General features: G+C 45.5%; 2 protein-coding genes across 8 annotated transcripts in view; one reads left to right on the top strand and one right to left on the bottom strand.

The window, feature by feature from the left end:
* The window catches only part of Nup98 (nucleoporin 98 and 96 precursor), a 109,054-nt gene extending 107,122 nt beyond the window's left edge, over nucleotides 1-1,932 (bottom strand). For all 3 annotated transcript variants that reach the window (XM_026400905.2, XM_026400906.2, XM_026400908.2), the window contains exon 1: nucleotides 1,785-1,932. The gene's annotated coding sequence lies outside the window, so the exon portion shown is untranslated. The remainder of the gene's footprint in view (nucleotides 1-1,784) is intronic.
* Nucleotides 1,933-10,397: 8,465 nt separating this feature from the next.
* Pgap2 (post-GPI attachment to proteins 2) lies at nucleotides 10,398-26,236 on the top strand. Of its 5 annotated transcripts, XM_026401046.2 has the most exons (8): nucleotides 10,398-11,300; nucleotides 12,116-12,230; nucleotides 14,344-14,518; nucleotides 19,722-19,934; nucleotides 24,048-24,300; nucleotides 24,441-24,547; nucleotides 25,155-25,263; nucleotides 25,458-26,236. In XM_026401046.2, the coding sequence occupies exons 3-8, from the start codon at nucleotides 14,354-14,356 to the stop codon at nucleotides 25,586-25,588; spliced, it is 978 nt and encodes a 325-aa protein (XP_026256831.1). In that variant the 5' UTR covers nucleotides 10,398-11,300; nucleotides 12,116-12,230; nucleotides 14,344-14,353; the 3' UTR covers nucleotides 25,589-26,236. The 5 variants fall into 5 exon arrangements, with proteins under 5 accessions (XP_026256831.1, XP_077652980.1, XP_077652979.1 ...); XM_077796854.1 differs by lacking the exons at nucleotides 10,398-11,300; nucleotides 19,722-19,934 and adding an exon at nucleotides 11,765-11,871 and having other exon boundaries at nucleotides 24,441-24,535; XM_077796853.1 differs by lacking the exons at nucleotides 10,398-11,300; nucleotides 19,722-19,934 and adding an exon at nucleotides 11,765-11,871.
* The last annotated feature ends 492 nt before the right edge of the window (nucleotides 26,237-26,728 follow it).

Raw genomic sequence — 26,728 nt, 5'->3', positions numbered from 1 at the left:
ATATAAACAACTGCAAAGTGATAATCTGATGTAAACAGACCAAAGTGGCAACGAATTTCATCAAATTTTAATTGAGTCAAAAATGAATATATCAAAGTTCCCAGTACCTCCATACTGCTCAACTTCTGTTTTGTTTATTTTTGTAGTTGTAGATAGACAGCATGCCTTTTTATTTTATGTGTTTATTTATTTATTTGTGATGCTAAGGATGGATCCCAGTGCCTTACACATACTAGGCAAGCACTCTGCCACTGAGGTATATCCCCAGCCCAAACCTCTTTTGCTTCTCACTTTTTGGAAACTGACTCTGTGTTAACCCAGGATAGCCTCAAAATCTGGGGTTCAAGCAATCATCCTGCCTCCCCTCCCCCCATCCTGGAGTATCTGCTGGCAGGCAATGCCACACCCGGCCTGGTTTTGCTTTTTTTTTTTTCTTTCTATTTTTAATATTCTAACTTCTTCCACTACTAAACACTGTCACAATTATTAGAGTTTCTTTGTAAACTTCTGTCACTGGGAATGATCACTGCTCCTTTCTTTCTTCCCATTAGAAATTAAGTCCAGTAGTTTAATTCCCTGGATTTATCCTACTACAATATTTCACTTTGAATTCTGCACCCCAGAGGAGCTATGAGTTCTACAGTACAACTACAAAGTGATTGCTGCCTGGTTGTCTAAGTCTCGTAAATATTCCCTGCTGTCTATTCCAGTACTGTTGTTAAATCACTAATTGGACTCTCTCCTCTGGTTCCCCAACAGCTGACATAAGTCAAAAATTCAAATTTAGCACGGTAAACTAGCCAACGACCTTTATAAATTCATTTTCAATATATAGCATCACTGACGTTCTTTAACCTTTTTCTTTTTTAAAATTCAGCTCTCCAAAGTCTAGGTTAAGCAGAAACTAATGAAGTTTCTACCTTATCATGAACAGAAACATTATCTACTAATTTGAAAACTATGTCTAGTAGCTACCGAACGCCTTTGGACTCCCTCACGCCACCAAACAGAATACCCAATAATGGAAGACGGGAACATACAGGAAGGGTATACTAGTAGAATATTTTCTAATTTCTCTCTCTTTTTTTTTTTTTTTTTTTACTCTGGACCTCGCTTTCTTCTTCATCTATAAAACTTGCATATAATGTAGAATAGGAGGACTGAAGTAATTTATAAGATCCTTATGGCTATAATAATCCAGAAATCCAATCTTTCTCCTCAATCCGGCTTTACACAAAACATGTGGAACCACAGAAAAGAACCTTTTACTCCACTGGACCGACTCTAATTCTCAGATGATGGCTTGAAAAGCTAAAGAACTTCCGACTCACCCGCCTTAACCCTTGGGCTGCCCCCAAGTCTCCTACCGAGAAAGCAAGACAAATAAAGTCCATCCAGTAGGATCATCAAAGAAGTGCAAGGAAGGCCATATAGTGGTTTCGAAGCTCTGCCCCCGCAAAGGCCGGCAAATTGCGGGCTTCTAATCGCCGCTCAGTGAATGAATGAGTACGACCAGATAAGTGGACGCTCCTTCAGCTTGGGATGCCACTGGAGACCCTGGGCCTAGACCCCAACGGGGTGCATTTCAACCCTGTGCCTGAGAAACCCAGACACCCGGCCGCAGGGTCGTGGGCCCGGCCCCGCCCCCTCCCTCCAGCCAGAAGGTGCGCGCCCCGGCGCGAGACTTCGGAGCTGAGGGCCTGGGACGCCCCGCGCACTCGCCTTCCCAGAGAGGAGGAGGAGCCTGCGGGTCCCCGGCCGCCGTCGCTCCAGCTCCCACTTACCGCGGTGCGTCGGGGGAGGGAGAACGTCAGGAGTGAAGGTCCAGGCCCGTCCGCCACTCGCCGCTCACAGAGCAGCGCGCGGCCGCCAGGAAACCGTCGCCGCCGCCGCCACCACCGCCGCTACCGACCGCCGCTTCGGGCGCAGCGCGCAGAGGGCCCGACTGCGTCACACGCCGTCCGCCGTCAGAGGCTCGCTCTGAACGCTCCGCCCTCGTCTTTTGCGCATTTGCAGACAAAGCTGCCACTCTAGGTCCGCCCTGTTACTCATTGGGCAATGAGTCTTTTGAAACCGAACGTGAGGGCGGTCTTCGGGAGAAGGAGCTGGGGGAAGAGGCGGGGCATGAAGACTAAGGGGGAGGAAAAAGGGAGGAGCGATGGGAGGGACATGGAGTCCCACCCCTCCGCCGCGGCGGTTGGCTGAGAGAGAGTCGTGATGTCACAGGGCTCCTCGAAGTGGATTGGTGAGTGGCTAGATTGGTGTTCACAGGCTGGGGTGTAGAAAAAAATTGGTGACGCCATACCAAGACCCCGCCCCCTTCTTTGGAGCGGAGAGACTTCTACTGCGGAAGCTCGGGCCAATCAGGAGGAAGGCCCCAGGATGGCTTGGTAACTATTCTACCCTTCCCTTGCCCCAGTCCGCAGGCGGTGATGGGAAAGCTGCTTGGTTGCCCTGTTCGCGGTTCCTAGCCATACCACGTGCGGAGCTGGAGGACCCTCCTAGGAGCTCCTCTGTCCGCATAGCTTGTCTGTGGCTGCTCTGAGGCCCCAAATTCAGATCCGTTTCTGTCCTGACCCATGCCAGTGCAGCATACTCATTTCCCTCTGAATTCCTAAGATAGACCTGAGCATTAGAGATGCCCCATAGTAATAGTTCACTGTAGGGCCTGATAAAAATAGACGATTCTTGGAATGTCCTTTCCAGCTACATTTTGATAACTCCTACTTATTCTTAAAGGCCTGGTTCAATGTTCCCAGCTCCTCTGACATATGCGTGCTAACTCCTTGCAGCTTGTTGGGCTAATTCTTGGGCAGGCCTTTGTAGTCCCTTGTCCCTTTTTGTGTACTTATTATTTTCCCGTATTTTATGTCAATCCCTAACCCTCACCTCTCCGTAGATCATAGCTGCATTTTCTTCTTTTTTGGTGTTAGGGATTTAACCTGGTATTGAACCCAGGGGTGCTTTACCACTGGCTGCATTCTCAGCCCCTTTTAATATTGAAGCAGGGTCTCACTAAGTTGCTTAGGCCTTCGCTAAATTGCTAAAGTTGTCCTTGAACTTGTGATCCTCCTGTCTCAGCCTCCTGAGCCACTGGGATTACAGGTGTTGCCAACTGCACCCTGCAAGAGCTGCATGTTCATCCTCTTGGTGTCCCTTTCCTCCTGGGACCTAGCCTAAAGTAGGCACCTGATATTACCAGATCGAGGGGTGGGTATGTTCTTAGAAACTAGACCTCTCCAGGGCTGAGGGTCTCACATAGAACAGCAGGAGCTATGCTAAAAAAAGCAAAGTGTATGCACACTGCCTCTCCACCACCTCCTGAAATATCAATACAAAATTAAAAAACGATTTGCCAAAAACTTAGATTAATTCCTGGGAGTTTTCAGTAGTAGCAAGGAATTAGAAATTATTTGTTGAAAAGTGAAGTGGTTGTAAAGATGGAATAAGAAGAAACAGGATACTTTGTAGATGTTCAGTAGATGTTTGAAGGAAGAAAAAAGTTAATGTGTGGATGGCCAAATAGTAAGGCTAGTTTAAACTTCTATTTGCAGCCACCTCCCAACTCCTTTGTCCAAACACCCCTGCTTTCCTTTCATCTTTATTTACTTTTGCTCTACATTAGAAAAGTCATTAGTGCTGGGCTTATGGCTCAGCAGTAGAGTGCTCACAGCTAGAATGTGCGAAGCCCTGGGTTTGATCCTCAGCACCACATATAAATAAATAAAATAAAATAAATGTATTGTGTCCACCTACAACTAAAAACAAATGTTAAAAAAAAAAAGTCATTAGCACTTACTGGATAGTCACAGTAGCTTCATCTCTGCTGTCCTGAAACTTTGATTTCTTGTCCTTTAATCCTCAAACCCAACTCTATTTAAGCTTCAACTCTAGTTTTTGTCTGGTGCCTAAGGCCATGCACACAGAAGGTGTACTATAGATTTTTTGGTGAATGAATGAGTGAATTGGTTTCCTTAGTAGGGGAAACTAATAGAGACTGGTGAAGTTTGGAGTCTCAGAACCTTGGGTTTTAATCTGGGTCAAGCCATGTATTAGTTGTATGAACTTGGGAAAATTTCCTAACCTCCTGATCCTGATTCCTTTTCTGTAAAATGGGAATAACAATTTTGCTTGCATCACAGGGTTATTGTGAGAATTAAGCAAGATAATATGGGTAAAGCCCTTAGCATGATACCTGGTGCATGATAAGCCCTCAATAAGGGTTACTTTTTTTTTTTTCTGGTTATCGGATGATTGACCCCAGAGGCACTTAACCACTAAGCCACATCCTCAGACCTTTCTTATATTTTAGTTAGACAGGATCTCACTAAATTGGTTAGAGTGTCCCTAAGTTGCTGAGGCTGGTCTCAAACTTGTAATCCTCCTGCCTCAGCCTCCCCAGTTGCTAGGATATATAAAATTAAGCACTATAAAAGTAAAGGAGCTAGACAGGGTGGTGTCCCCTTAGAATTCCAGCTACTCAGTCTGGAAGGGTGATGGTTCCAGACTTCTTTTTCTTTTATTTATTTTTTATTTTTTGGCAGTGCCAGTAATTAAACTCCGGGCCTCATGCCTTTTTAAAATTCATTTTTTATTTTTTTGTTCTATTTTTTTCAGATTTCTTATGTGGTGCTTTGGACAGAGCAGCAGAGCTGGAGTCAAACAGAGCTAAGTTAAAATCCTAGTTCTGCTAGTTTGTAGAGCTTGCACAAACTATTTAATGGTTCTGTGCCCTAGTTTTCTTTTCCATGAACTGGATACAATACTTCATATTTTATAAGTTAATTGTGAAGGTCAGATGAAATGATGGGATTTGTAAAAAAACTGAGCATGTTTGGCTCATGGTAAACACTCAGTAAATGTTGACTCCCTTTCTCTTTCCCTGAACTTGATAAGAAAGGGTGAGGTTGATAAATAGCATATAATTGGAGTTTTAGAAATCTTGAGTACATACCTTTGACTTTTTTTTTTTTTTTTTTTTTGGTACTGGGGATTGAGCCCAGTGGTGCTTTATTGCTAAGCTACATCCCCAGCCCTTTTGAGACAGGGTTTCACTAATTTGCTTAAGGCTTCATTAAGTTGATGAGTCTGGCCTTGAATTTGGGATCCTTCTGCTTCAACCTGTTAAGCCAATGGGATTACAGGCTTGTGCCACATTTTGTTCTTCCATTAAAACAGTTAATGTCCGGGCACTGTGGCACATGCCTGTAATCCCAGAGGCACAGGAGGCTGAAGCAGGAGGATCCTGAGTTCAAAGCCAGCCTCAGCAAAAGCAAGGCGCTAAGCAACTCAGTGAGACCCTGTCTCTAAATAAAATACAAAATAGGACTGGAGATGTGGCTCAGTGGCCAAGTGTCCCTGAATTCAATCCCCCCTACCCAAAAAACAGTTATTGGACATTTGGGTTGTTTCTATTTTTAGCTATTATGAATAATGTTGCTTTAAACATTGTGTACAATTTTTTTTGTAGTCATATGTGTTCAATTCTCTTGCATCTATCCCTAGGAATGGAATTGCTAGTAATTTGTGGTTCATTTTTTCCCACATGGGTCAAATGCTTTCTTTCTTTTTTTTTTTTTAAAGAGAGAGTGTGAGAGAGAGAGAGAGAGAGAGAGAATTTTTTTTTAATATTTATTTTTTAGTTTTTTCGGCGGACACAACATCTTTGTTTTTGTATGTGGTGCCGAGGATCGAACCCGGACCGCACGCATGCCAGGCCAGCGCGCTACTGCTTGAGCTACATCCCTAGCCCCAAATGCTTTATTTCTGAATTTTACATGTTGATTCTTAAAATCGCTTTTTTAGTTTTTGTAAAATATTTATTGAAGGTAAAGTTAAAATAACATAAAAAATATGCACTATGAAAGTAAAGGAGCTGGGCAGGGTGAATTCCAATTCCCCATTGGAATTCCAGCTATTCAGGGGGCTGAGGCAGGAGGATTGATTTGAGGTCAGACTGGGAAACCCTGTCAAAAATAAAAAGGGCTGGAAGGGTAAAGGAGGACCACTGGGGATGTCACTCTATGGTAGAGTATCCCTGGGTTTGATCCTCAGTACTGCAAAATAAATAAATAAATAAAGATAAATTTAAAAAATAAAAATGAAGGGCTGGGGATGCAGCTTGTGGTAGAGCACTTGACTAGCATTCCCAAGCACCACACCAATAAATAAATAAATATACTTTTGGCTGGGAATGTAACTCAATGGTAGAGTACTTCCCTAGTTTTGTTGAGGCCCTGGGTTCAGTCCCCAGCACTGCCAAAAAAAGAAAAAAGTGAACAATTCCAGTAGCATTTAATTTAATACATTCACAATATTTATGCAGCTACCATCTCTATGTAATGTATAACATTTCATCATTGTAAAGCTAAACCCTTTTTCTCACTAAGCTGTATCTCCCTGTTCCCTTCTTTCTCCAATGTATAACCATCAAATATGTACCTTGTCTCAATGGATTCAATTACTCTGAATATTTAATATAAATGGAATCATGCAATGTGTGACCTTTTGTGTGTGGCTTCTTAGCATGTTTTCAAATTCATCTGGTTGTAACATATACCTACTAGTACTTCATTCCTTTTCATGGATGAATAATATCCCATGGTGTGGACATACTATATTTTGTTTATTCATTCATTTGTTGGTGAATGTTTGGGGTAATTCCATCTTTTGGATATTGTGAATAGTCCTGCTATAAAGATGTGTATAGTTTCCTGTTTAAGTACCTTTTTTCAGTTCTTCAGGGTATATTCCTAGGAGTGGGATTGCAGAGTCATATGGTAACTTTATGTTTAACTTTCTAGGAACCACCAACTGTTTTCCAAATTGGCTGCACCATTTAACATTTCCAATTAGCTATATATGAGGGGTCTAGTTTCTCCACATCCTTGCCAACACTTATTTTCCTTTTTTTTTTTCCCCTTATTATAATCAACCTAAGGATGTGTAGTAGTAGACTGGATCTTGTTAAGTTGCTTAGGGCCTTGCTGAGTTGGTGAATATGGCTTTGAACTTGTGGCTCCTCCTGCTTCAGTCTCTCCAGCCTCTGGGATTACAGGGGTGCCCCACCAGGCCCAGCTCATTGTGGTTTTGATATGCATTTCCCTAATGATGTTAAGAATGCATGAGATGGGCTAGGGGTATAGTTCAGTTGGTAGAGTGCTTGCCTTGCATGCACAAGGCCCTGGGTTCAATGACCAGCACAAAAAAAAAAAAAAAAAAAAAGAAGAATGCATGTGGTAAACATGCCATGGTGGTGCATGCCTGTAATCCCAGTGTTTTAGGAGGCTCAGGCAGGAGGATTGGGAGTTCAAAGCCAGCCTCAGCAATTTAGCAAGGCCCTAAGCAACTTAGTGAGACCCTATCTCTAAATAAAATATAAATAATGGCTGGGGATGCAGCTAAGTGGTTAAGTGCCCCTGAATTCAGTCCCTGGTACCAAAACAACAAGAACCATAATAACAAAAATGAAGAAAAAAAGAATGCATATGGTAATTTCTAGGGAGATCACTAAAATAATAATACCCGGAAAAAATGGAATAATCCAAAAGAACTCAAGAAGACAGAGGGATAAATGACTAAAAAAAAAACAACAGTGAAAATATTTTCGTGCTAATCAATACCCTTTATAGGATGGGTAGAGTTCTCTCAGAAGGGAAAAATAAGAACATTCTAGGCCACATAAACTGAGGAAGCAAAAGGGCCAGGAAAGAATGTAGCATATCCAGGAATACAAACTGGAAGTGAAAGAGGGAACAAAGAAAGTTCTATAGAACAATGAAAATTCAGTAACTGAATCAGGGTTCTGGAAGTAGATAGGTGAGTCTTGGATGGATAGTTTAAAGCCATCCAAAGAAGACGTCTTGGTCATTTAAAAGATCTCTGAGAAGAATGAAGAGTAACAAATCCTCAACCCAGGAAGAGACTGATTTTCTTAAGGCTTCCAAGGAGGTGAGGCACATTGTGGCCTGAAGTTGGATGTCTTTTTAGCACTGTCTGCATCTCTGCCTCTTCACTGTCCTTAGCCTTGCTCCTCACTTTGTGCCCCATTCCTAGAAGTTGTTCTTCAAATGCCTTCCTGTGGTTCTTAAATCTTTGCTTGATCCATGTAAATACTGCCCATCCTTCAAAGCGCACTTCAACTGGGTGTGGTGGTGCATACCTGTAATATCAGCTACTCTGGGGGCTAAGAGAGGAGAATCAAAAGTTCAAGGCCAGACTGGAGTTGTGGCTCAGTGGTAGAGTGCTTGCCTCACATGTGTGGAGCACCAGGTTTAATTCTCTCTCTTTTTTTTTTTTTTTAAGAGAGATAATTTTTAATATTTATTTTTTAGTTTTCAGCGGATACAACATCTTTGTTTGTATGTGGTGCTGAGAATTGAACCCGCGCATGCCAGGCGAGCGCGCTACCGCTTGAGCCACATCCCCAGTCCCCAGGTTTAATTCTCAACACCACATGAATAAATAAAATGAATGAAATAAAGGTATTGTGTCCATCCGTAACTAAGTTCAAGGCCAGCCTCTACAACTTAGTATAGATCCTGTCTCAAAAAGAAAAAAGGGCTGAGATGTGGGTCAGTGGTAAAACATCCATAGGTTCAATCCCCAGATCAGGAAAAAGAAAGAAAAATGAAACACTTCAATTAAATTAAATATTTTCTGAGTTCCTACTATATAGCTATGCAAGGAATGTATGAAATGGGTGGGGTTTCCATCTTTAAATGAGTTCCCAGAAAAGTCGGGAAAGGGACAAAAACAAATTATTTTGCTACTTTGTGGTCAGAGCCCTAATAAAGTTTGGTAAAAGGCACCTAATGCTGTGGGAAGATCATGAGGTTTGGGGTTTGAGGTTGGGGTGGTGGGGGGAGATACAAAGAAAGTTGAGTAAAATTTCATGGGAGAGTGAAGTATAACTAGAATATAAAATCTGTGCTTGAAACATTGGATGGCCAGTTCATGAAGAACGTTAAATACCACACTGAAGAATTTGCTCTTATCCTAAAAGCTATACCGAGTTGGGGCTGGGGATATAGCTCAGTTGGTATAGTGCTTGCTTCGCATGCACAAGGCCCTAGGTTAAATCCCCAGCACCACACACACACACACACACACACAAAGGCAAAAGCTATACAGAGTTGCTAAATAATTTATTTGTAACAAGGGGGGAATATGGTCAGATCTGTATTGTAAGAAGACCTCGTCTAGCTGTAATGGGGAGGATGATAGACATGAAGACAAGGAGACCAGTGAAGGAGATCCCCTATAGGAAGCTTTCCTTGACAACTACTTCCATATTCTGATCCTCTCATCTGCCCCCCACATCTACACTTCCACCTTGCTACTAGAGGTGGAACATCATTGTGAACATTTGGTCTCCTTGGGAGTGTGTAGTCTGTATGTGTGGAAGGGAGAGTGGTACAGTGATTGTGACTAAAACAGACTCCAGACAAACCTCACCAGGAGGGCAAGAGACTCCAGGAACCCTCAAGCGCAGCAGCAGCTACTTGGACAATGGACAAAGGCCAGTTCAGCAAACACTGAATGCCCACTGAATAAGGGCAAGAGTAGAAGCTTAAGTGGTCGTTCAACTTCTTTAGCTATAAAATGTATTTCATTAAATTTACCTCACCAGATTTATTGAAGATCAAATGAAAGAGTGGACATAAAGTCCCTGGCACATAGGAAGAACCCATTCTTCCTTTTAAACTGACAGGAGAAGAAATATATTCAGAGTGAATCAGTGACAGCCAAGGTCAGATCATTCAGAGAAGGCTCAACCAGGATGAGTTCAAACTGCAGCTCACACATCTGGTTGTAATAACCACCATGCATTTGGTGCCTTCCACATGCCTGGCACATTGCTCTGATTCTCACTACAATTGTATGAAGTAGATAGTCCTAAAACAATTTTACAATGGAGAAACTAAGGCTCAGGGCTAAAAGGGCCCACATTGTCCAGGTCACCTGAGAATTAAAGGCAAGATTAGAGAATGTCAACAAGGTTCAGGCAGATGGGCCAGAAGCAGGCATATACAGAGTGAAGGAAGGCAAGGAGGATGACACAAAGTTCTAAGACAGAAAACCAAAATCTATTTGTTGAAATCAGATGGAAGTGGTTCTTTTAAGTAGAGTTTTAGTAATAATTTTTCTCTTGGCCCTAACTCTTAAGTACAGGGTAGTGGGCTGGGATTGTGGCTCAGTGCCTAGCATATGTGAGGCCCTGGGTTCAATCCTCAGCACCACATAAAAATAAACAAAATAAAGATATTGTGTACAACTAAAAAATATTTTTTTTTAAAAAAAAGAACAGGGTAGGGAGAATTTAAAGTCTTATTTTAGAACAAGATACCTTCCCTCCAGGTTTGAAGTCTCAATGAGTGAGTCTAAGATACGTCTGTGGGTGCCCTACAAGTGTCTACCACAGAGAGGGCCTGGCATGAATGAATAAGACTAAATGCATGAAAAAGAGTTCTGGCAAGTTGATAAATTTGAGCCTGTCTCCCATTCTGCAAAGTGGCAATTATCTTATGGGACCAGCAGTATATAGTGATTGAGGGAATGACCTCAGGTGCCAGGATCCTGGTTCTGATATTTACTAGATGAGTAGGTAAGGTACCTTCTGTTTTCCATTGGAAAATGGAGATGTTAATAGTGTCTACTTCACAGGATTTTTATGAAGATTAAATAACACATAACATGTAGAAAAGTGAGTGGGATATAGTGGGTGCTCAGAATGTGTTAATTATTGCTTTGAGGATTTAAATGGGAAAGGTGTGATGTTAACCTTGTCTAGTTCAAAATTCTCCACGCACTGTTTTTGTTCCCTCATTCTCGGTTCTTGTGGAATAGAATGGTCTTTGCAAAGGGAGCCAGGGACCAGCTTGGGGAAGGAACCTGGGAGCTGATTTCTGGGATCAACCCTCTTTGTGGGAAGACCCAAGGCTTGGGCAGATCCTCTCTCCCTATGCTTTTGTTAGTCAAGACAGAGCGCCCTCTCCTGTTCAAATGTGGGAACATCACTGGCCCAGAATTTTCGGGGTGAGCCTCACAGGGTCTCAGAGCCTGCAAGGTGCTCTTCCCCAGAATGAAATGCCCCAACCAGCTCAGAGGAGCAAGGTTTGGAGGAGGGGCGCCGAAGCTGGGGCAAATCAGCCTTAATATTTCAGAAGGGCGAGACGGGATAATTCATTTAGGATGTGGGTGGAAGACAGGAGAAACTGGGGTCAGGGAATGACAGAAATCGGGGTCCTGTTCGATTAATTTTATGTTCTTTCAACAGGTGATGGGGACGCGGCCGAGAGGTAAGGTGACAAAGTAACTTATCCAGCACTTCACTCCTAGATGTCTGACTGCCCTCACGCTGCCAGAATTAGTGGCGCCGGGCGCGTGCCTGTAATTCCAGAAACTGGGGAAACTGAGGCAGGAGGATCGCAAGTTCAAAGCCAGCCTCAACAATTTAGCGAGACCATGTCTCAAAATAAAAAAAATAAATAAATAAAATAAAAAGGGCTGGGGATGTGGCTCAGTCGTTTAAGTGCCCCTGGGGTCAATCCCCGGTACCAACAAAATAAAACAACAACATTAAAGCAGAATTACTGGGGCCGATCAGGGCTGGAGGGACATGGTTTGTGGGGACGCCAGATTAAGGGGGAAGAGCCAGGGGTCTGGGTCCCTAGAAGCCGGGAGGAGCCCACAATCCGTGCGGGCGCAGTTTCCTCCCTAAGTTCCGCCCCGCGCTCACCGGCTCCGCCCTGCGCCCTTGCTGCTCCGGCAGGCCCCCAGCTGCTAGCCCCCGGCCCGTCGGGGCCTCCCTCCGGGAACCCCCAAGTTCCCGGACTGCGCTGGTGCGGCCTCTTTGTCACTAGTGCTTGGGTAAGTATAGGGATGGCTATGCCCGCCCGCGGGACAGCCCCATTTGGGAAGTTAGGCCACGCGGTCCAGCCGCCTCAGGAGCGGGCCGAATCTCTCGGGTCCTGGTGCCTGTCTTCTTCCCCGCACACTCGCCGTATCCCAGGAACTGCTTCTGTCCGGACGACCTGAACTGACCTCCTTCCTTCCCCTCCCCAGCGTGGAGCGCGGTGTGCAGGGATTAAGCTCTCCCTTCTTTACTCTGCAGGGCCTCCTGGTCAGGATTCCTCCCAGGTGCTGCGGATGGAGGCGTGGGGTAGCCTTGGAACCCCATAGACTAGTTTCGAATCTCAGCTCTGCCAGTTATTAGCCTGTGACTTTGAGTAAGTGTTTTTAACCATCTTAAACTCTTTTCCTCTTATGTAAAATGGAAACACAGCCTATAGTGCCACTTCATGGAATTATAGTGAGAACTGAAAGAAACAATGTATATTATTAAGTGCTGAACAGGGTGCTTATAGGCAGCCATTAAATGTGATGGGAGTGTCTGCTGAAAAAATCTCTAGGAACTTTGGATGTGAGGTAGGAATACTGTTAAGCAAGCAGTTTTCTACTAAGTAGTATGTGTGAGGAAGTTAAAGCTGTCTGGGGGGGGCAAAACTATAGGTAGTAAGCTCCCTGTCCAGAGGTGTGGAAGAGCAGTGTGACTAAATTGGAGAGCCCTTAAAAGTAATCTAAACCGTCTGATCTCCTCCTTGCACAATTGTGGAAACAGGCCCAGAGTGGCTAGTTGACTTGCCCAAGATCACACAGTTAAGAAAGAGGACAAACATACCTCCAAGACAAACTGGAACAGACTATCCTTTTTTGTTTTGTGTTTTTTGTTTTGGAAACTGTCCCTTGAAACAACCTCATCAACCCAGGGGTTCCTAAGGGACCTGGAGCTACAGGCTTTGAAGAGGGATGTTGGGAGGATGGAATAGGTATACTGCAACTGTAGAGTCTAGGTTTGGACTGGGTGGGGTGCTTTCCAACTAGGGCCCTGAGGGACTTCCAGGGCGTGTAGAGATGATCCAGGGAATGTGTTGGATTTGGGAAGGTACCTGAGCCACTTTAAACTCCTTGGGGAGATCCCTGACCACCTCCCTACCACCCAAGGGAAAAAGAAACTTGAGAAATTGGGACAGGAAGCCTGATTGGGCCTGGCATAAAGGGAAGGTAGATGAGAATACAGAAGCTTATCCACCTGGATTGTTCTGGAATGCCAGGATGCCAACCTAAACAAGTCAAAGTTCTTTCTGTGGGAGGGGCCAGGGAGAGTTAGGACTTGATTTGGCAAGGCCTTTGAGACCAGAAGGGCAGGTTTTTTTTTTTTTTTTTTTTTTTTTTTTTTTTTTTTTTATGTATCTGGAACCAGCCCTAATTTGGCATCAAGAAGCCTAAATTCCAGAGATAGTTTTGCTCAGGCCCAGCTTTGAAGAAGGGCCTTTCTCCCTCTGCATCTTATTTTCTCTATCACTACAGTGGGAACTGGGCTGATTGGCTAAACTCTGTAGGATTTGGTTTTTCTATTTCTTCCTTCTTTTCCCGCCCTCATTCCAGTCTTAATCTGAATTTTCTGCCCAGAGCTCTGACCCAGAGAGGAAGGGGTAAAGAAGAGGCAGAGTTGCCATGTGTAAACTTTTCAAGGGCTCTGCACCTCCCTACTGCTGGCTCTCCATCTACTTTCTACACAACCTTGAGTAGATACCTGCCTTAATTTTCCCTGCTATTAACTGATGGTGTTGTTGGTGTTCTTTTTAGCTATTATGGTTCTTGACCTTAGATACCCTTGTTTGAGGGAAAAATCAAGTCCTCTAGAGCTCTCCTGTAGTCTCAGGGAGAGGGTGGACTGAGAAGCCTCCAGAAGCTGACCAAGCAACTCTTTCCTGCAAACAGCAAGCCTAGACTAATGCCAGGCCTGATTCTGCAAAGCCTTTCACCCTCAGAGCACGTGAGGCAATAGGCAGGGACAAACAGGAGTTTGAGGTTCTTTCAGCTTCCATGGAGGCCCTAATGCTGTGAACTGCTTTGCCTGCACACAGAAGGGACTGAGGGTGCAGGAGGGCTCTGAGCCAGTGAGTGAAGCCTGGAGACTTGGCCTTAGGCTCAAAGGCTTGCGGGAGGAGATGGGCTATTTTGTCCACTGGTTGGTTGTAGAAACAAGCGACTAGATAAACTAGCTTCTGTAGTCCTAGAAGCCAGGCAGAGGAGTGAGGAGAAGGTCTCCCAATCTGTTCAAGCTTCATCCTACTCTAGATTGTGTTCATTGTCTTTCCTCTGAAATTGAGTTTGAGTGTTGTCTTGGGATTCTGAGTCAGTCTTCCTTATCCGTGGCGGAAGCTGTCCAAATTTAGGAAACATTATTCTCAGACTCCCCACCTGAACACAAGGGCTGACTTCACTGAGTCCCAGCCTGCTGTATGGGGCCCTGACAGCACACCACTCCATCCCCAGGTCTGACAAGATGTACCAGGTCCCACTGCCACTGGATCGGGATGGGATCCTGGTTCGGCTCCGCTTCACCCTGGTGGTCCTGGTTACGGTCTGCTGTCCATTTATCGCCTTCCTCTTCTGCATCCTCTGGTCCCTGCTCTTCCACTTCAAGGAGACAACGGCCACACACTGTGGGGTAGGGCTTCGGGGGCACTCATACCTCATATTCAGGCCCATCTTGATCTATTTTGGATCCTGATTTTATTTTGACAGGACTAACCAGCTTTCCAGTAGGGTCCATCAGATATAATGGACTTCTCGTGGGGGGGTTACCTGAAAATTGAGGTCTCAAGGATTAGACTCCCTCCACCTTCCATGAAAGTTCTAGGGACTGGGGCCACTGAAATTGTGCAGCCCCCAACCCCACAACTCAATCATTACTTCAAAGAAGACACATTCAGGAGCCCCAGTACTTTCTGGAATGTAAACAGAACAGGACTGGGCTAGAAGGCATTTTGGGTCTCATAGTGGCACTGTGGGCTTGTGCCTGTCTTTTTGAGAATGTGATTCTGTATATGTATGTGTGTGTGTGTGAGTGATATAATTATATATAATGGCTTTGAGTTGGGTATATATGTAAAAGAAACTCTTATCAGTGCCTGTCTATATGAAAACCCAATTAGTGCATGTATTATATGTTCTGGGGTGAGTCTCATGAGCAATTGTCATCTACCCTCTGGATGGGAATATGGGGTGTCTGGGCCATGAAGATAGGAGAGTTCTTTCTCTGTAGGATATCAGAATAAATAGGGTGAGACTTGCATTAACCGCTGCTATGTTCTTAATTCATCCACTGAGACCCAGAGCTTCAGTTACCCATGTCTAAAGTGAGGTTGAGCCAGGTACAGTGGCCCATAACTGTAATCCCAATGACTTGAGAGAATGAGGTGGGAGGCTTGAAAGTTTAAGGCCAGCCTCAGCAACTTGGTGAGACCCTGTCTCAAAATAAAAAGGACTGGGGATGTAGCTTGGTGGTAAAGCACCCCCAAGTTCAATCTCCAGTACTAAAAAATTAAATAGTGAGGTTGATGATTCCTGTCCTACTCCTTTCCAGGGCTAGTGTAGAGCTCTAGATATTGCAAAGATGAGAAAGCAGTTTGGGGAATGTGAAAGGTGAGGGTCAGGAGAATGAGAAAGAAGAGATTGTTAAAGAGGAAGGCGGGCAGGAGATGAAGTTAGCCTTGGGACTCTAGGTGAAGAACCAGGGCCTGAATATGGACTCTTGGGCTAGCTTCTGAGAGAGTTTTGAAGGCCCCCAGCTAACTTCCTTTATAGGAAGTTGTGGACCTATAAAGAGCATCTGCTTCAGAGAAAGAGGAAGAAGTAGCAGAGAGATCTGGTTAGGAGTTTGGGATGGAACCCATTTCTTTTGTTCATATGACATGAAGTTTTCCCTCAGATTAGTCAGTGGATAGACATGAGTCTTTGAGTATAGGCACTTAGTCTGATGAGACCTGATGCTAGGAGCTATCAGAAGGAATTAGGACAGGAAGGAAAGTGAGTGACCAGGTGATCTGAGGGAGAGGATTACTCTTTTCTGACTTAGTGCTTGTTTCAGATAATGCATCAGTGTTCCCATTACTCTGGCCAACTCTAGTTCATCCAGCAGAACTCTACCAAGATGTCTTCTCCTCCAGAAAGCCTTCCCTTTGGGACAAATTTATCACTCCCTTCCCTGGGTGCTTACAGTTCCCTGTGTTATCTTTCATATACTTATATATTTGTGTCTATCTTCCACACCAGACCAGGATCTCCTTGAGGGTAGATAATGCATCTGAGTCAGAATGTATTTATTGAATAAATGGATAGGACCCCCCCAACCTAATGTCACAGGAAAAGGAAGACATGGTATAAAGCAGTCATAGTCTGAAAAAATATATATAATATTTATACAGCATATAGCATTAAACTGAGTAGGCTGTTTGCACTGACACTTGTGGCTGGCCCTGAGGGCTAATAGGATAGATAACCTCAGCATACTTTGTATACCTATTACCTACTCTTGGCATACCTGTTGGGAAATTAAGGCATAGGTAGTTGCTGAAGGTTACCTGGTCATCTGGAGCAGTAGTAGGCCTGTTGGATCCCACTTTTCATATATGCTTTGGATTTCCCATCTGGAATATTCCAGGAGCCAAGCATGGTGGCACATGCCTGTAATTCCAGCAGCTCAGGAGTCTGAGTTAGGAGGATCACCAGTTCAAAGCCAGCCTCAGCAAAAGCAAGGTTCTAAGCAAATCAATGAGTCCTTGTCTCTAAATAAAATACAAAATGGGCTTGGGGAATGTGGCTCAGTGATCAAGTGCCCCTGAGTTAAATCCCCAGTTCCAAAAATAAATAAATAAAAATAAGAAAAATAAAATAAAGAAATGAAAATGGCTGGGAATGTAGCTCATTGTTAAAACTCCCTTGGGTTCAATTCCTCAATACTTCCCCCACCCCCAAAAGTAGAATATCCCAGGAATGGCCAAACCAAGAAGTGAAGAAAGCAACCTAGCACAACACATCTATAATTAACAACTTTTCCTCTGCTTGCACATGCCCTGTGATGGGGCTTCCTTCATTTTCAGGTAACCTTTCCTAAGGCGGCTTAGAAGGTAACAATCTCTCTCTCTCCTCTCTCTGTCTCTTTTTTTTTTTTGGTACCAGGGATTGAACCCAAGGGCACTTGACCACTGAGCCACATCCCAGCCCTTTTTTATATTTTATTAGAGATAGGGTCTCACTGAATTGCTTAGTGCATCACTAAGTTACTGAGGCTGGCGTTGAACTAATGATTCTCCTGCTTCAGCCTCCCTAGCTGCTGGGATTACAAGTATGTGCCACTGCACCTGGCAACAATCTCTTTCTTACAGTGAGCGTAGGATTTTTTTTTTCTTTTTTCCTTTCTGTAAGTCTCTGCCCTGACCCTGGCTCTGCTTTTTTTTTTTTTTGAGAGAGAGTGGGGGAGGGGAGAGAAATTTTTTTTTTTTTTAATATTTATTTTTTAGGGGCTGGGGATGTGGCTCAAGCGGTAGCGTGCCCGTCTAGCATGCACGCGGCCCGGGTTCGATCCTCAGCACCACATACCAACAAAGATGTTGTGTCTGCCGAAAACTAAGAAATAAAATGTTAAAATTCTCTCTCCTCACTCTCTCTTTAAAAAAAAAAATTATTTTTGAGTTCTCGGCGGACACAACATCTTTGTTTGTATGTGGTGCTGAGGATCGAACCCGGGCTGCACGCATGCCAGGCGAGCGTGCTACCGCTTGAGCCACATCCTCAGCCCCCCTGGCTCTGCTTTGATAGCCATGGAACTACTCTCTTATTTTGGCTTTAAGTCAACCTGCAGAGATCGAGAAGACAACAGTGGGGCTGTGTCGTGTATGTGTGTGGTGCTAGGTGCTGGTAATTGAACTCAGGGGCACTCTATTACTGAGCTACATCCCCAGCCCTTTTTTAAATTTTTTAAAAATTTAAGACAGGGTCTCACAAAGTTGCTAAGACTAGTTTTGAACTTCTGCCTCACCTTCCTGAGTCGCTGGAATTATTGGAGTGTGCTATAATCCTGGCTCCTTAGGAGGTCTTTTTAGATAGCATAACTATAGTTTCTTCAGGCAACACACACAGGATGTGGCCTCTAGGCTTCTCCCCACCCTGAACATATCCTTGGATTTGACCTGGTAACTATTTTCTCTGTGTTGGGCCTTGATCTGGGCATGGGACTTCAGGTAGCCTGGGTAGTATAGGTGAAAGTAAGACTATTCATTCCTATTACTGGCTGTTAGATATCTGTTGATGCAGCCTGAGTTGCCATTAGCTGTTTCCCCATAGGTATAGGCAGGACACTGATGTCTCATATTCAGATCTGTCTAGATTCTTTTGAATCCTGTGATTCTATTATTATTATCACAGATTAGCCAGTTCTCTAATGGGGCATAACATACATACTTGGTTTTGCTCCAGTCAAAAAGGGCCAGATTCCATTCTGTTTTTTCTCTTTTCTAGAAACCTGCATGCATCCCTGGTTACAACCCTCAGAGACGTCCCCACCCCCACCCAGGCAAAGAAGCTGCAGTGGGCTGACCTCAGCCACTATCACTTCTTAACCGATGCAGAGTGTTCCGGGATTTATGATGTGGCCTTGTTGATCCTGGGAAGGCTGTGTGCCTGGGCAGGCGTGGAGAACTGGGCTCTGTGGGCGGGAGGACAGGCCCTGAGGAGCTAGGGGTGGGACCCTCCTGTCTTAGAGCAGTCTCAGTCTGGCTAGAGCCCTCAACTCAAGCTCCGGATTCAAGCTCCGGATTCTTCAGCACCCAGTGTGAGTGTTGCTTAGTGAGCCCCCACCCCTACCCCATCCCTGATGAGCTGGACTAGTAGACTGGGGTCTCTTTAATGAAGGGGACTTTAATAAGTCCCCAGGGGAGATCTGATCTTAGGCTTTTTACAAAGCCATCTCTGTCTGCCTCAGAAGGGAGCCAGCTTGAGGGGTCATGGTGGTGGGGCATTAGCAGGTGCAGGGAGGGATAGGGAGAGGGAAAGCCCAGCTCTCTGGGTTTTTGTCTGACCTGGACAGAATCTTCCTGGGTCTGGCTCAGCACAGCAGGCTGATGCTGAGTGGAGAAAGTTTCTATGACCCTTAGATTCCCCCATCTTTGGGTTGGGTGACGTGGTCTTCTTAGATGGGGAGATGGGAGTTTGAACCTTCACAAGAACCCTGATATTCTGAGTTCAGGGTGCTGATGGCCTGAGGCTTGGCTCATTCAGAGCCTGGGGGTGGGAGGTCTGGTAGCCTATGGCCCCACTAAAATAGGTTCTAGGACACTCCCATTGTTCCTAGTTGAACTTGGGTGAGGAGGAGGAATGTGGTCAGACTGGGTGAGTGGGAGGGCTTTACCAGTTCAAGACAAGGGTCTTTTGTCCAGGTTACTTGGCTTGAAGGAAGTCTTGATGTAGAGCCTTAAGCTGTCCAGTGGCAAGAGATCTTAGTCCTAGTGTTTGATCCTGTATAGTTCTGGACCTCAGTCTTCCCTTCTGTGGGATGGGAATAATAACCTTTCTACTTCTGATCCTTCTCCTTAGTGACTGTGAGGATTGTGAGAGTGAGGTGAGTCATCAGAACTCCCAGGTCCTGTCCCCTGGAAGTTTCTATTGCCCAGGTTCTTCAAGAGGTGAACCTAGATTCTCAGTGTACCAGCGGATTCCCAAGAGTTGCTCCTGTCCCATCTCCCACTGTTCCTTGGCAGTCTTCCTTTTCCCCCTTGTGTCCTTTCTACCATTTCTGCTCTGGCTTTTCCCTATACTCTGAGGAACCAGCTCTGGAAAAGGCCCCCCTTTCCCAAGCCCAGATATTTCACCAGGCCCCAAGTTGTGTCCCTTGCCCTTCTTGGGCCACTTCCTACAGGATGTTCTCTGCGGCCTCCCAGCCCTTGGACCCTGATGGGACTGTGTTCCGGCTCCGCTTCACAGCCATGGTCTGGTGGGTCATCACTTTCCCTGCGTTTGGCTTCTTCTTCTGCATCATCTGGTCCCTGGTGTTCCACTTTGAGTACACAGTGGCCACTGACTGTGGGGTGAGTGCCAGGCTCCTTAGCACCTGGGTCAGGGCCAGGGTAAGAGATGGTGGTGAGGCAGGATTGGAGAGTAGGAGAGAACTAGAGGGTCAGAGAGGGATAGAGAATTTGTCAGTAGAGACTCATAGTGTCTATAGAGTCACAGTCCTCCAAGAATTGGAATTGGAAGAGGATTATACAAAGTCCAAAGGAGCTGGACGTGGTGGCACATACCTATAATCCCAGTGGCTCAGGAGGCTAAGACAGGAGGATCACAAGTTCAAAGCCTGCCTCAGCAACTTAGCAAGGTCCTAAGCAATTTAGCAAGATTCTGTCTCTAACTTAAAAAAAAGGGCTGGGGATGTGGTTAAGTGCCCCTGAGTTCAAGTTCAATCCCCAGTACAAACAAAAAGGAAAAAAAAAAAGAAAGAAAGAAAGAATGTTTAAATGGAGTTGGGGTCGGGGAGGTTGATATAGGAGAGAAGTGAAGGGGTTGGAGGATTGGCCAGGAGAGATCACGAGAGGGAGAGGTAGCTCAAAAAAGACCAGACTACAAAGGAAGCCAGTAATGAGAAGGTGCAGTGAGGCCCAGAGCCAAAAGTAACAGGTGGCTTAGCCCTACTCTAGGATCCTCAAGCTTTGTTTCTCCACCAGCAGCCCTAGCCCCACAGCCTGTGGGGTACACTCAGGGCTCTGCTAGCTGGAAATCTGGATGGACTTCTTGCTTTCCAGATCAGTTCACTAGATCTTTCCTGAGGGACCAGGGGTAGAAGTTCTATGTCAGGGACATGGAGCTGAAAATGGACTTGCTCTCAGCATCTCATTCCTGCAAGAGACAGTCCTTGGGCACAGTTGAAATATAGTGAGTTGGGATTCTTGCAATAAAAGGGAATGAAGGTTTTCAGGGATCAGAGGAAGCACCTAACCCAGCTTGGATATTGGGAAAGACTGACTTTCTATAGGAGGGGGCATTGTTTGTGGGAGATAGGGGGATGTGAAGAAGGATCTTTGTGAATGCCAGGCTGACAGCTTTGGATTTTATCCAGAGGGCAATGGGGAGCTTTGGAAAGATTTTAAGCAGGAAAAGGGATATGATTAGATTTGTCCTTTAGAAGATCATCTCAGCTCCTGAGTGGAGAACAGATTTAAGGGTAGATACAAGAATAGGGATGCTAGTGTAGTGACTCATACTATTGGAGACCAGAACTAAGATGGAGACAATGAGGTTAGAAAGGAGAGAGGATGGAGTCCAGAGAGGAAAAGGAAATAGGATTGACAGGAATTAAAATTTTTGTTTAGTTGGCAAGGGATGAGGAGGCAGCAAGGCAGGTAGAAAAAGTCATTTATAATTTGGGGAGGACTTTTAATCTGGGACCAAAGAAATGGATCTCTAATGGTAAAAACCTGGGGAATTCTTAGAAACCCCACTTTGTGAGTTTCTGATCTCCTGTCCTGTTATAAAGGGGTTTTCTATTAGGGGCTAGGAATATAGCTCAGTTGGTAGAATGCTTACCTTCCATGCACAAGGCCCTGGGTTCAATCCCCAGTACTGCCAAAAAAATAAAAATAAAAGAAAAAGAAAGAAAGAAAGGAGTTTTCTACCCATTTCTCAGTACTTTTAGCTCTGAGCTCATGGAGAGTTTTGGAGTGAGCTGTGTATCTGGTCTCTGATAGATCTTGCTGTTGCTTATTGCTGGCACAGTTGGTGAGTGGGCAATTTATGTGCTGGGAATGGGGATGGAGGTGGGGTATATATATACATACTTGATTTTGTTTGTGCATATGTGTGTATGCATGCATGTGCCCCTGTGTGTGAGTGCCTATATGGAAGAGACAATCCCTGCTCTTAGGATCTCATCCTAATCTGAGAGGATTTTGTGGAAACAGAACACAGTCACAAGGCTCTAACTTTTCACTTCTCCCCAAGGTCTCCCCCCAATTCTCCATCATCTCTACCCAGTACTTGTTCCCAGCATCAGAAAGGACTCATCACTTTTGAGTGCTTTGAGCTCTTCCAGTCAGGCTTAGGTACTGGTCCTATTCCTCTTAAAGTAGCTGAGATTAGGGAGCAGTCTTCAGAATAAATATTCCAGGAAGAAGAGGCAACACTCATTAACCGAACTGAGGGTAATGGAGAGGCTCAAAAATCAAGTCAGGAGGGCCTGGGGATATAGTTCAGTTAGTTGAGTGCTTGTTCCACATGTACAAGGCCTTGGGTTCAATCCCCAGCACCACTCACACACACACACACACACAAAAAAAAAAAAAAAAAAAAGGAGACTTGGAGGTCTCACTGTATCTGGTGTCCTGCCTCTCAACCCATAAACAGGCCTTCCTATGCTGACTGGCCACTTGACTCACAGTGGCCAGTCTTTTCAGTGAAAAGCCTGTACCCACTATGTGCCAGACACTGCAGATGCTTTGCATACCTTACATTTAGAATTCATAATCACTCTGCAGGTTAGTGGTGTTATACCCCGGTTACCAATGAAGAAATTGGAACTCAGAGAGGTGAAGTGCCTTGCTGAAGTTCCCCCAGATAAGCTTGGATACAGACCCATCTTTATGAAGTTCCAAAGCCTCCTGCTGCCTCTGCACTGATTACTTAAGCCATGGCCTTGAGAGCAGTGTCTCCTCTTGGAGAACTCTGTACTAAGCTTCCTGTGACAGAGCTGAACTTGACAGTGCTATACTTAGCTTCCTCCACACATTTTTTGTGGAGGCCGTGAAGTCCCTGACTTGAACCCTTCCTCAGGCCCACCCCTCCCCTGTGAGCTGTCTCTAATTTTGCCTACCTTCCCAATAGTCTGTAGATCCATTCCACTAGAGGAAAGGAATAGTTTTTCAGAGCTCCATCTCTGAAGACTTGTTCCTTCAAGAGGGTCATTCCCTTGCTGGGTCACTGGATTTCTGACACTGTCCTGGCTCTTGTTGAGAGTCTAAAAATGTCATGGAAGCTGGGTGTGGTAGTGCATGCCTGTAATCCCAACAATTTGGGAGGCCAAGGCAGAAGGATTGCAAGTTCGAGGTCAGCCTCAGCTACTTAGTGACACCCTCTCACAAAATAAATAAATAAATAGATAGATAGATAGATAGATAGATAAATAAATAATTTAAAAATGGCTGGGGATATGGCTCAGTGGTTAAATACCCCTGGGTTCAATCCCTGGTACCAAACCAAACCAAACCAAACAACAACAACAAAAGTGCCATGAAAAGTGTGGGCAATGAACTGGTACCTTCCAGTCTTGGAAACGTTTAAAAATGCAGGTGCTCAGGTTTCAAAAACCTGTATTTTCACATGTCTTCCCAATGAGTTGTACTTACTATGTTTGCAAAGCATTGCTGTAGGCCAGAAAGTATTAAGAGATCCTTCTCCCACTCCTGTTTCCATCTCAAGTACTGTTCACTTGTCCCATACTGTTTCACTGCTCATACAAGCAATACCAGTCCTTGAAGCCTCCCCTTTTCTCAGCCAACAATGAGGTTGCATTTCCTTAAGGAAGGAGTTCCAGGTATTGAGAAAGATGGATAGGGAGATGCACAAGAACAGGGTCATTTTCTCAGACTATATCAGGTTAGAAGCATTCACTTTCTTAAACATGATCAGTATAGAGGTACCCTTCTCACCTAGCTCCCTCAGGATCTCACAGCACCCTCTACCACCTGGGCACATTTACCCTGAAGAATGAGTGGAACTGGAAGCAGTGAGATCAACAGCTCAGCTAGGTAGTACTGTTCTAAGGAAGGTCAGAGAGTCTGTGACATCTCTGTCCTCAGGACTAATTCTAGAGTCCTGGATTCCTGGGGTCTTTTCTGAGACACAGCTCTAAGCTATGGGAATAGGAGCATTTGAACCCATCTACATACCTGTCCAAATGTGCAGGTTCCAGTTTGTGGGGAGATAGAATATGCCTGCCCTGCCCTTGCACAAATCTCAGTCTGGCTGGGGAATGAAAACCCAGCACCCTGGGCCCATGACCTGGAAGGGAAGGTCTCTTGGGAGAGCTCTGGGAGCACTTAAAAGAAGACTTCCTGGAAGGGAAGGGGCTGGAGCAGAGCCCGTGGTGACTGTGATAGACTGGGTGGGCAGGACCGGTAGAGGACATGCCCGGACCAGTCACAACTTTCTAGGTGCCCAATTATCTACCCTCGGTGAGCTCAGCCATCGGCGGAGAGGTGCCCCAGCGCTATGTGTGGCGCTTCTGCATTGGCCTACACTCAGCACCCCGCTTCTTGGCGGCCTTCGCCTACTGGAACCACTACCTCAGCTGTGCCTCCCCGTGTCCTGGCTACCGCCTGCTCTGCCGCCTCAACTTTGGCCTCAACGTTGTGGAGAACCTCGCACTACTAGTGCTCACCTATGTCTCCTCCTCTGAGGACTTCAGTGGGTGCTCCCACGGTGGAGGGGTGGAAGAGGGTTTGGGAAAGGGACAGAGCCCACCCCTTCTCACATACAAACCTTCCTGTGGAAGGGTGAGGGCGCTGCTGGCTGTGTGTGCTCCCCATCCTCCTCTCTCCCTCCAGCCGTCCACGAAAATGCTTTCATTGTGTTCATCGCTGCTTCCCTCGGTCACATGCTCCTCACCTGCATTCTCTGGCGGCTGACCAAGAAGCACACAGTAAGTCAGGAGGTACGGTCTACCCTATTGGGGCCCGGAAGAAAATCAAGAACATCTGTCCTCAGGATGCTGGTAATGATGGGGTGGGAACTGGAGTTCTAGAAACCCTGACAGAGGGGTACTGGGTTTGGGGCTGAGGCATGGAAACAAGTTAAGAGTGGCTTATATTTCAGAATCTAGGATTATGTTTGGGTAGTAAAGGAGATTAGAATAGAAGAAATGGAGACTCCAAATGGGGGTAAAATGAGTAAGTAGCAGACAGGCTCTAGTGGCTTAGGGACAATGTCAGGGTACTGCAGTCTTAGATTCCACCCACCCATACACATGCCATTCTTTGCCACACAAAGTACCTGAGGAATGTTGGGTTGGTGGGTGACTCCATGTAACTTTTATACTCCATCCCTCTGAAATGGAAGGGGCAGGGCATACTACCGCTCCTTGGGCTCATCAGGGATGTGAACATACTTGTCATTCCTGCTGCCCATGCCTCTGCCCCCTTCTATGACCACTGTGGGAACCAAGGGAGGGAAGGCCCAGCCCTTAGGAGCTGGGGCTAAGAGGGGAAGCTACCCACATATACCCAATAAGCTGCAGAGTGATCAGACAGCCCACCCCCTAGGATCGCAAGTCCTACAGCTGGAAACAGCGGCTCTTCATCATCAACTTCGTCTCCTTCTTCTCGGCACTGGCTGTCTACTTTCGACACAACATGTATTGTGAGGCTGGAGGTGAGGCCAGGCTAGGATCCATAGATGGTCATAAGAGACTTTGGGGCAGTTGTGATGTTTTTTGAGAGTGGGCAATAGTCTTGGGTACTGGCTGACTACTATTATTTCTCTGTAGTGGGTTGGTGATTTAAGAGGCCCCTAAAAGGAAGTAACAGGAGGTTCACCAGGCCCTATTTCTTGTGTCCTTACAACAGTATACACCATCTTTGCCATCCTGGAGTACACTGTCGTTCTAACCAACATGGCATTCCACATGACAGCCTGGTGGGACTTCGGGAACAAAGAGCTGCTCATAACCTCTCAACCGGAGGAAAAGCGATTCTAACACCTCTGCTGCTGGGAGAAAGTAGCCCACTGCCTAGAAACAAGAAACCACTCTTGCCTTCCCCATACCCGTGTCCTCCTGGGTCCTTCTGAAATGGGGGAGAGGGAAGAAGGGCAGAAGGGCATAGGACAAGGCTGACCCAAGCATCGCTGGCTTCTCCTCCTCAACCCTCACACAGCCACAGGGGCCTTCAAGTAACGTCAATCTAAACTGACAGGCCCCAAGAAGCTGAGCTGGAAGGAGAGCTCCACCACTTGGTGCTAAAAAAAGTTCTGAGGTTTATGACCACCATCCAATTTTTGGCTTTTACCTAGCCACCTCTCACAGAGGTTAGGGACTGCTGAGCAGTGGCTGCAGCTTCAAAACCATAGCCATTTCTCTCCAGGTCATTCACTTGACTAGTATCTGATAATCTTCCATGCACATTTAGGCCTGTGGCTGTAGTCCCCTGCTGGGTTTGCCCAAGTGTTTTAGTCCTGACTTCACTTCTTTAGTCTGGTGTGGGCCCTAAGGTGTGTATCCTTACCTATCTGAGCCTCAGTGTGTCCATGTGTATGATGTGAGGAGGTGGCAGTGTGTGATCTCCAATGGCTCTGCCAGTGTGGTTCTGACATCATCTGATGGAAGTGGTCTATACCTGAAGGATGACCTGTTCCAGAAAAAGCACCAGCACAGCATGTGTTTCTCTTCCCTTCTGAAATCACTAGCCTATATACCCTTCCTCCTTGCAAAGATATGGGGTAGAGGGATCAAGAGGCACAGTTCCCTACCACAACACGGGCTCCCTGGTGTATAACTCCCTATTACCCCAGATCCTGAGCTCTTCTGGTTGTACATTTTATTTCAAATGAAAATAAATTTTTTTTTCTTTTGCCAATAACCTGGGCTAACCTTTCTACTCTTGAGGTTCATTCTTTGTTTGATAGTAACTGAGGTACAAGATGGGTTCCAGGATGGAGGGAATAAGTCTATGGCAGAATGTTTTTGGGCCTAGAGTCTCCTAAGGCTCCAAAATGGAGGTTTATAGATGGAGGCTCCCAGCATCTGTGGATGGGCCCCAGAGCTTTGTTAGGGAAATTGGGGGGCGGGGTAGGGGACCACAATGAAGCCTATTGTCTCCTGTCCCCTCTTAAAGGAAAC

Source organism: Urocitellus parryii, chromosome 4 (genome assembly GCF_045843805.1).
Source record: "Urocitellus parryii isolate mUroPar1 chromosome 4, mUroPar1.hap1, whole genome shotgun sequence".
Lineage (NCBI taxonomy): Eukaryota > Metazoa > Chordata > Mammalia > Rodentia > Sciuridae > Urocitellus > Urocitellus parryii.
This window is presented reverse-complemented; position numbering and strand designations above follow the sequence as displayed.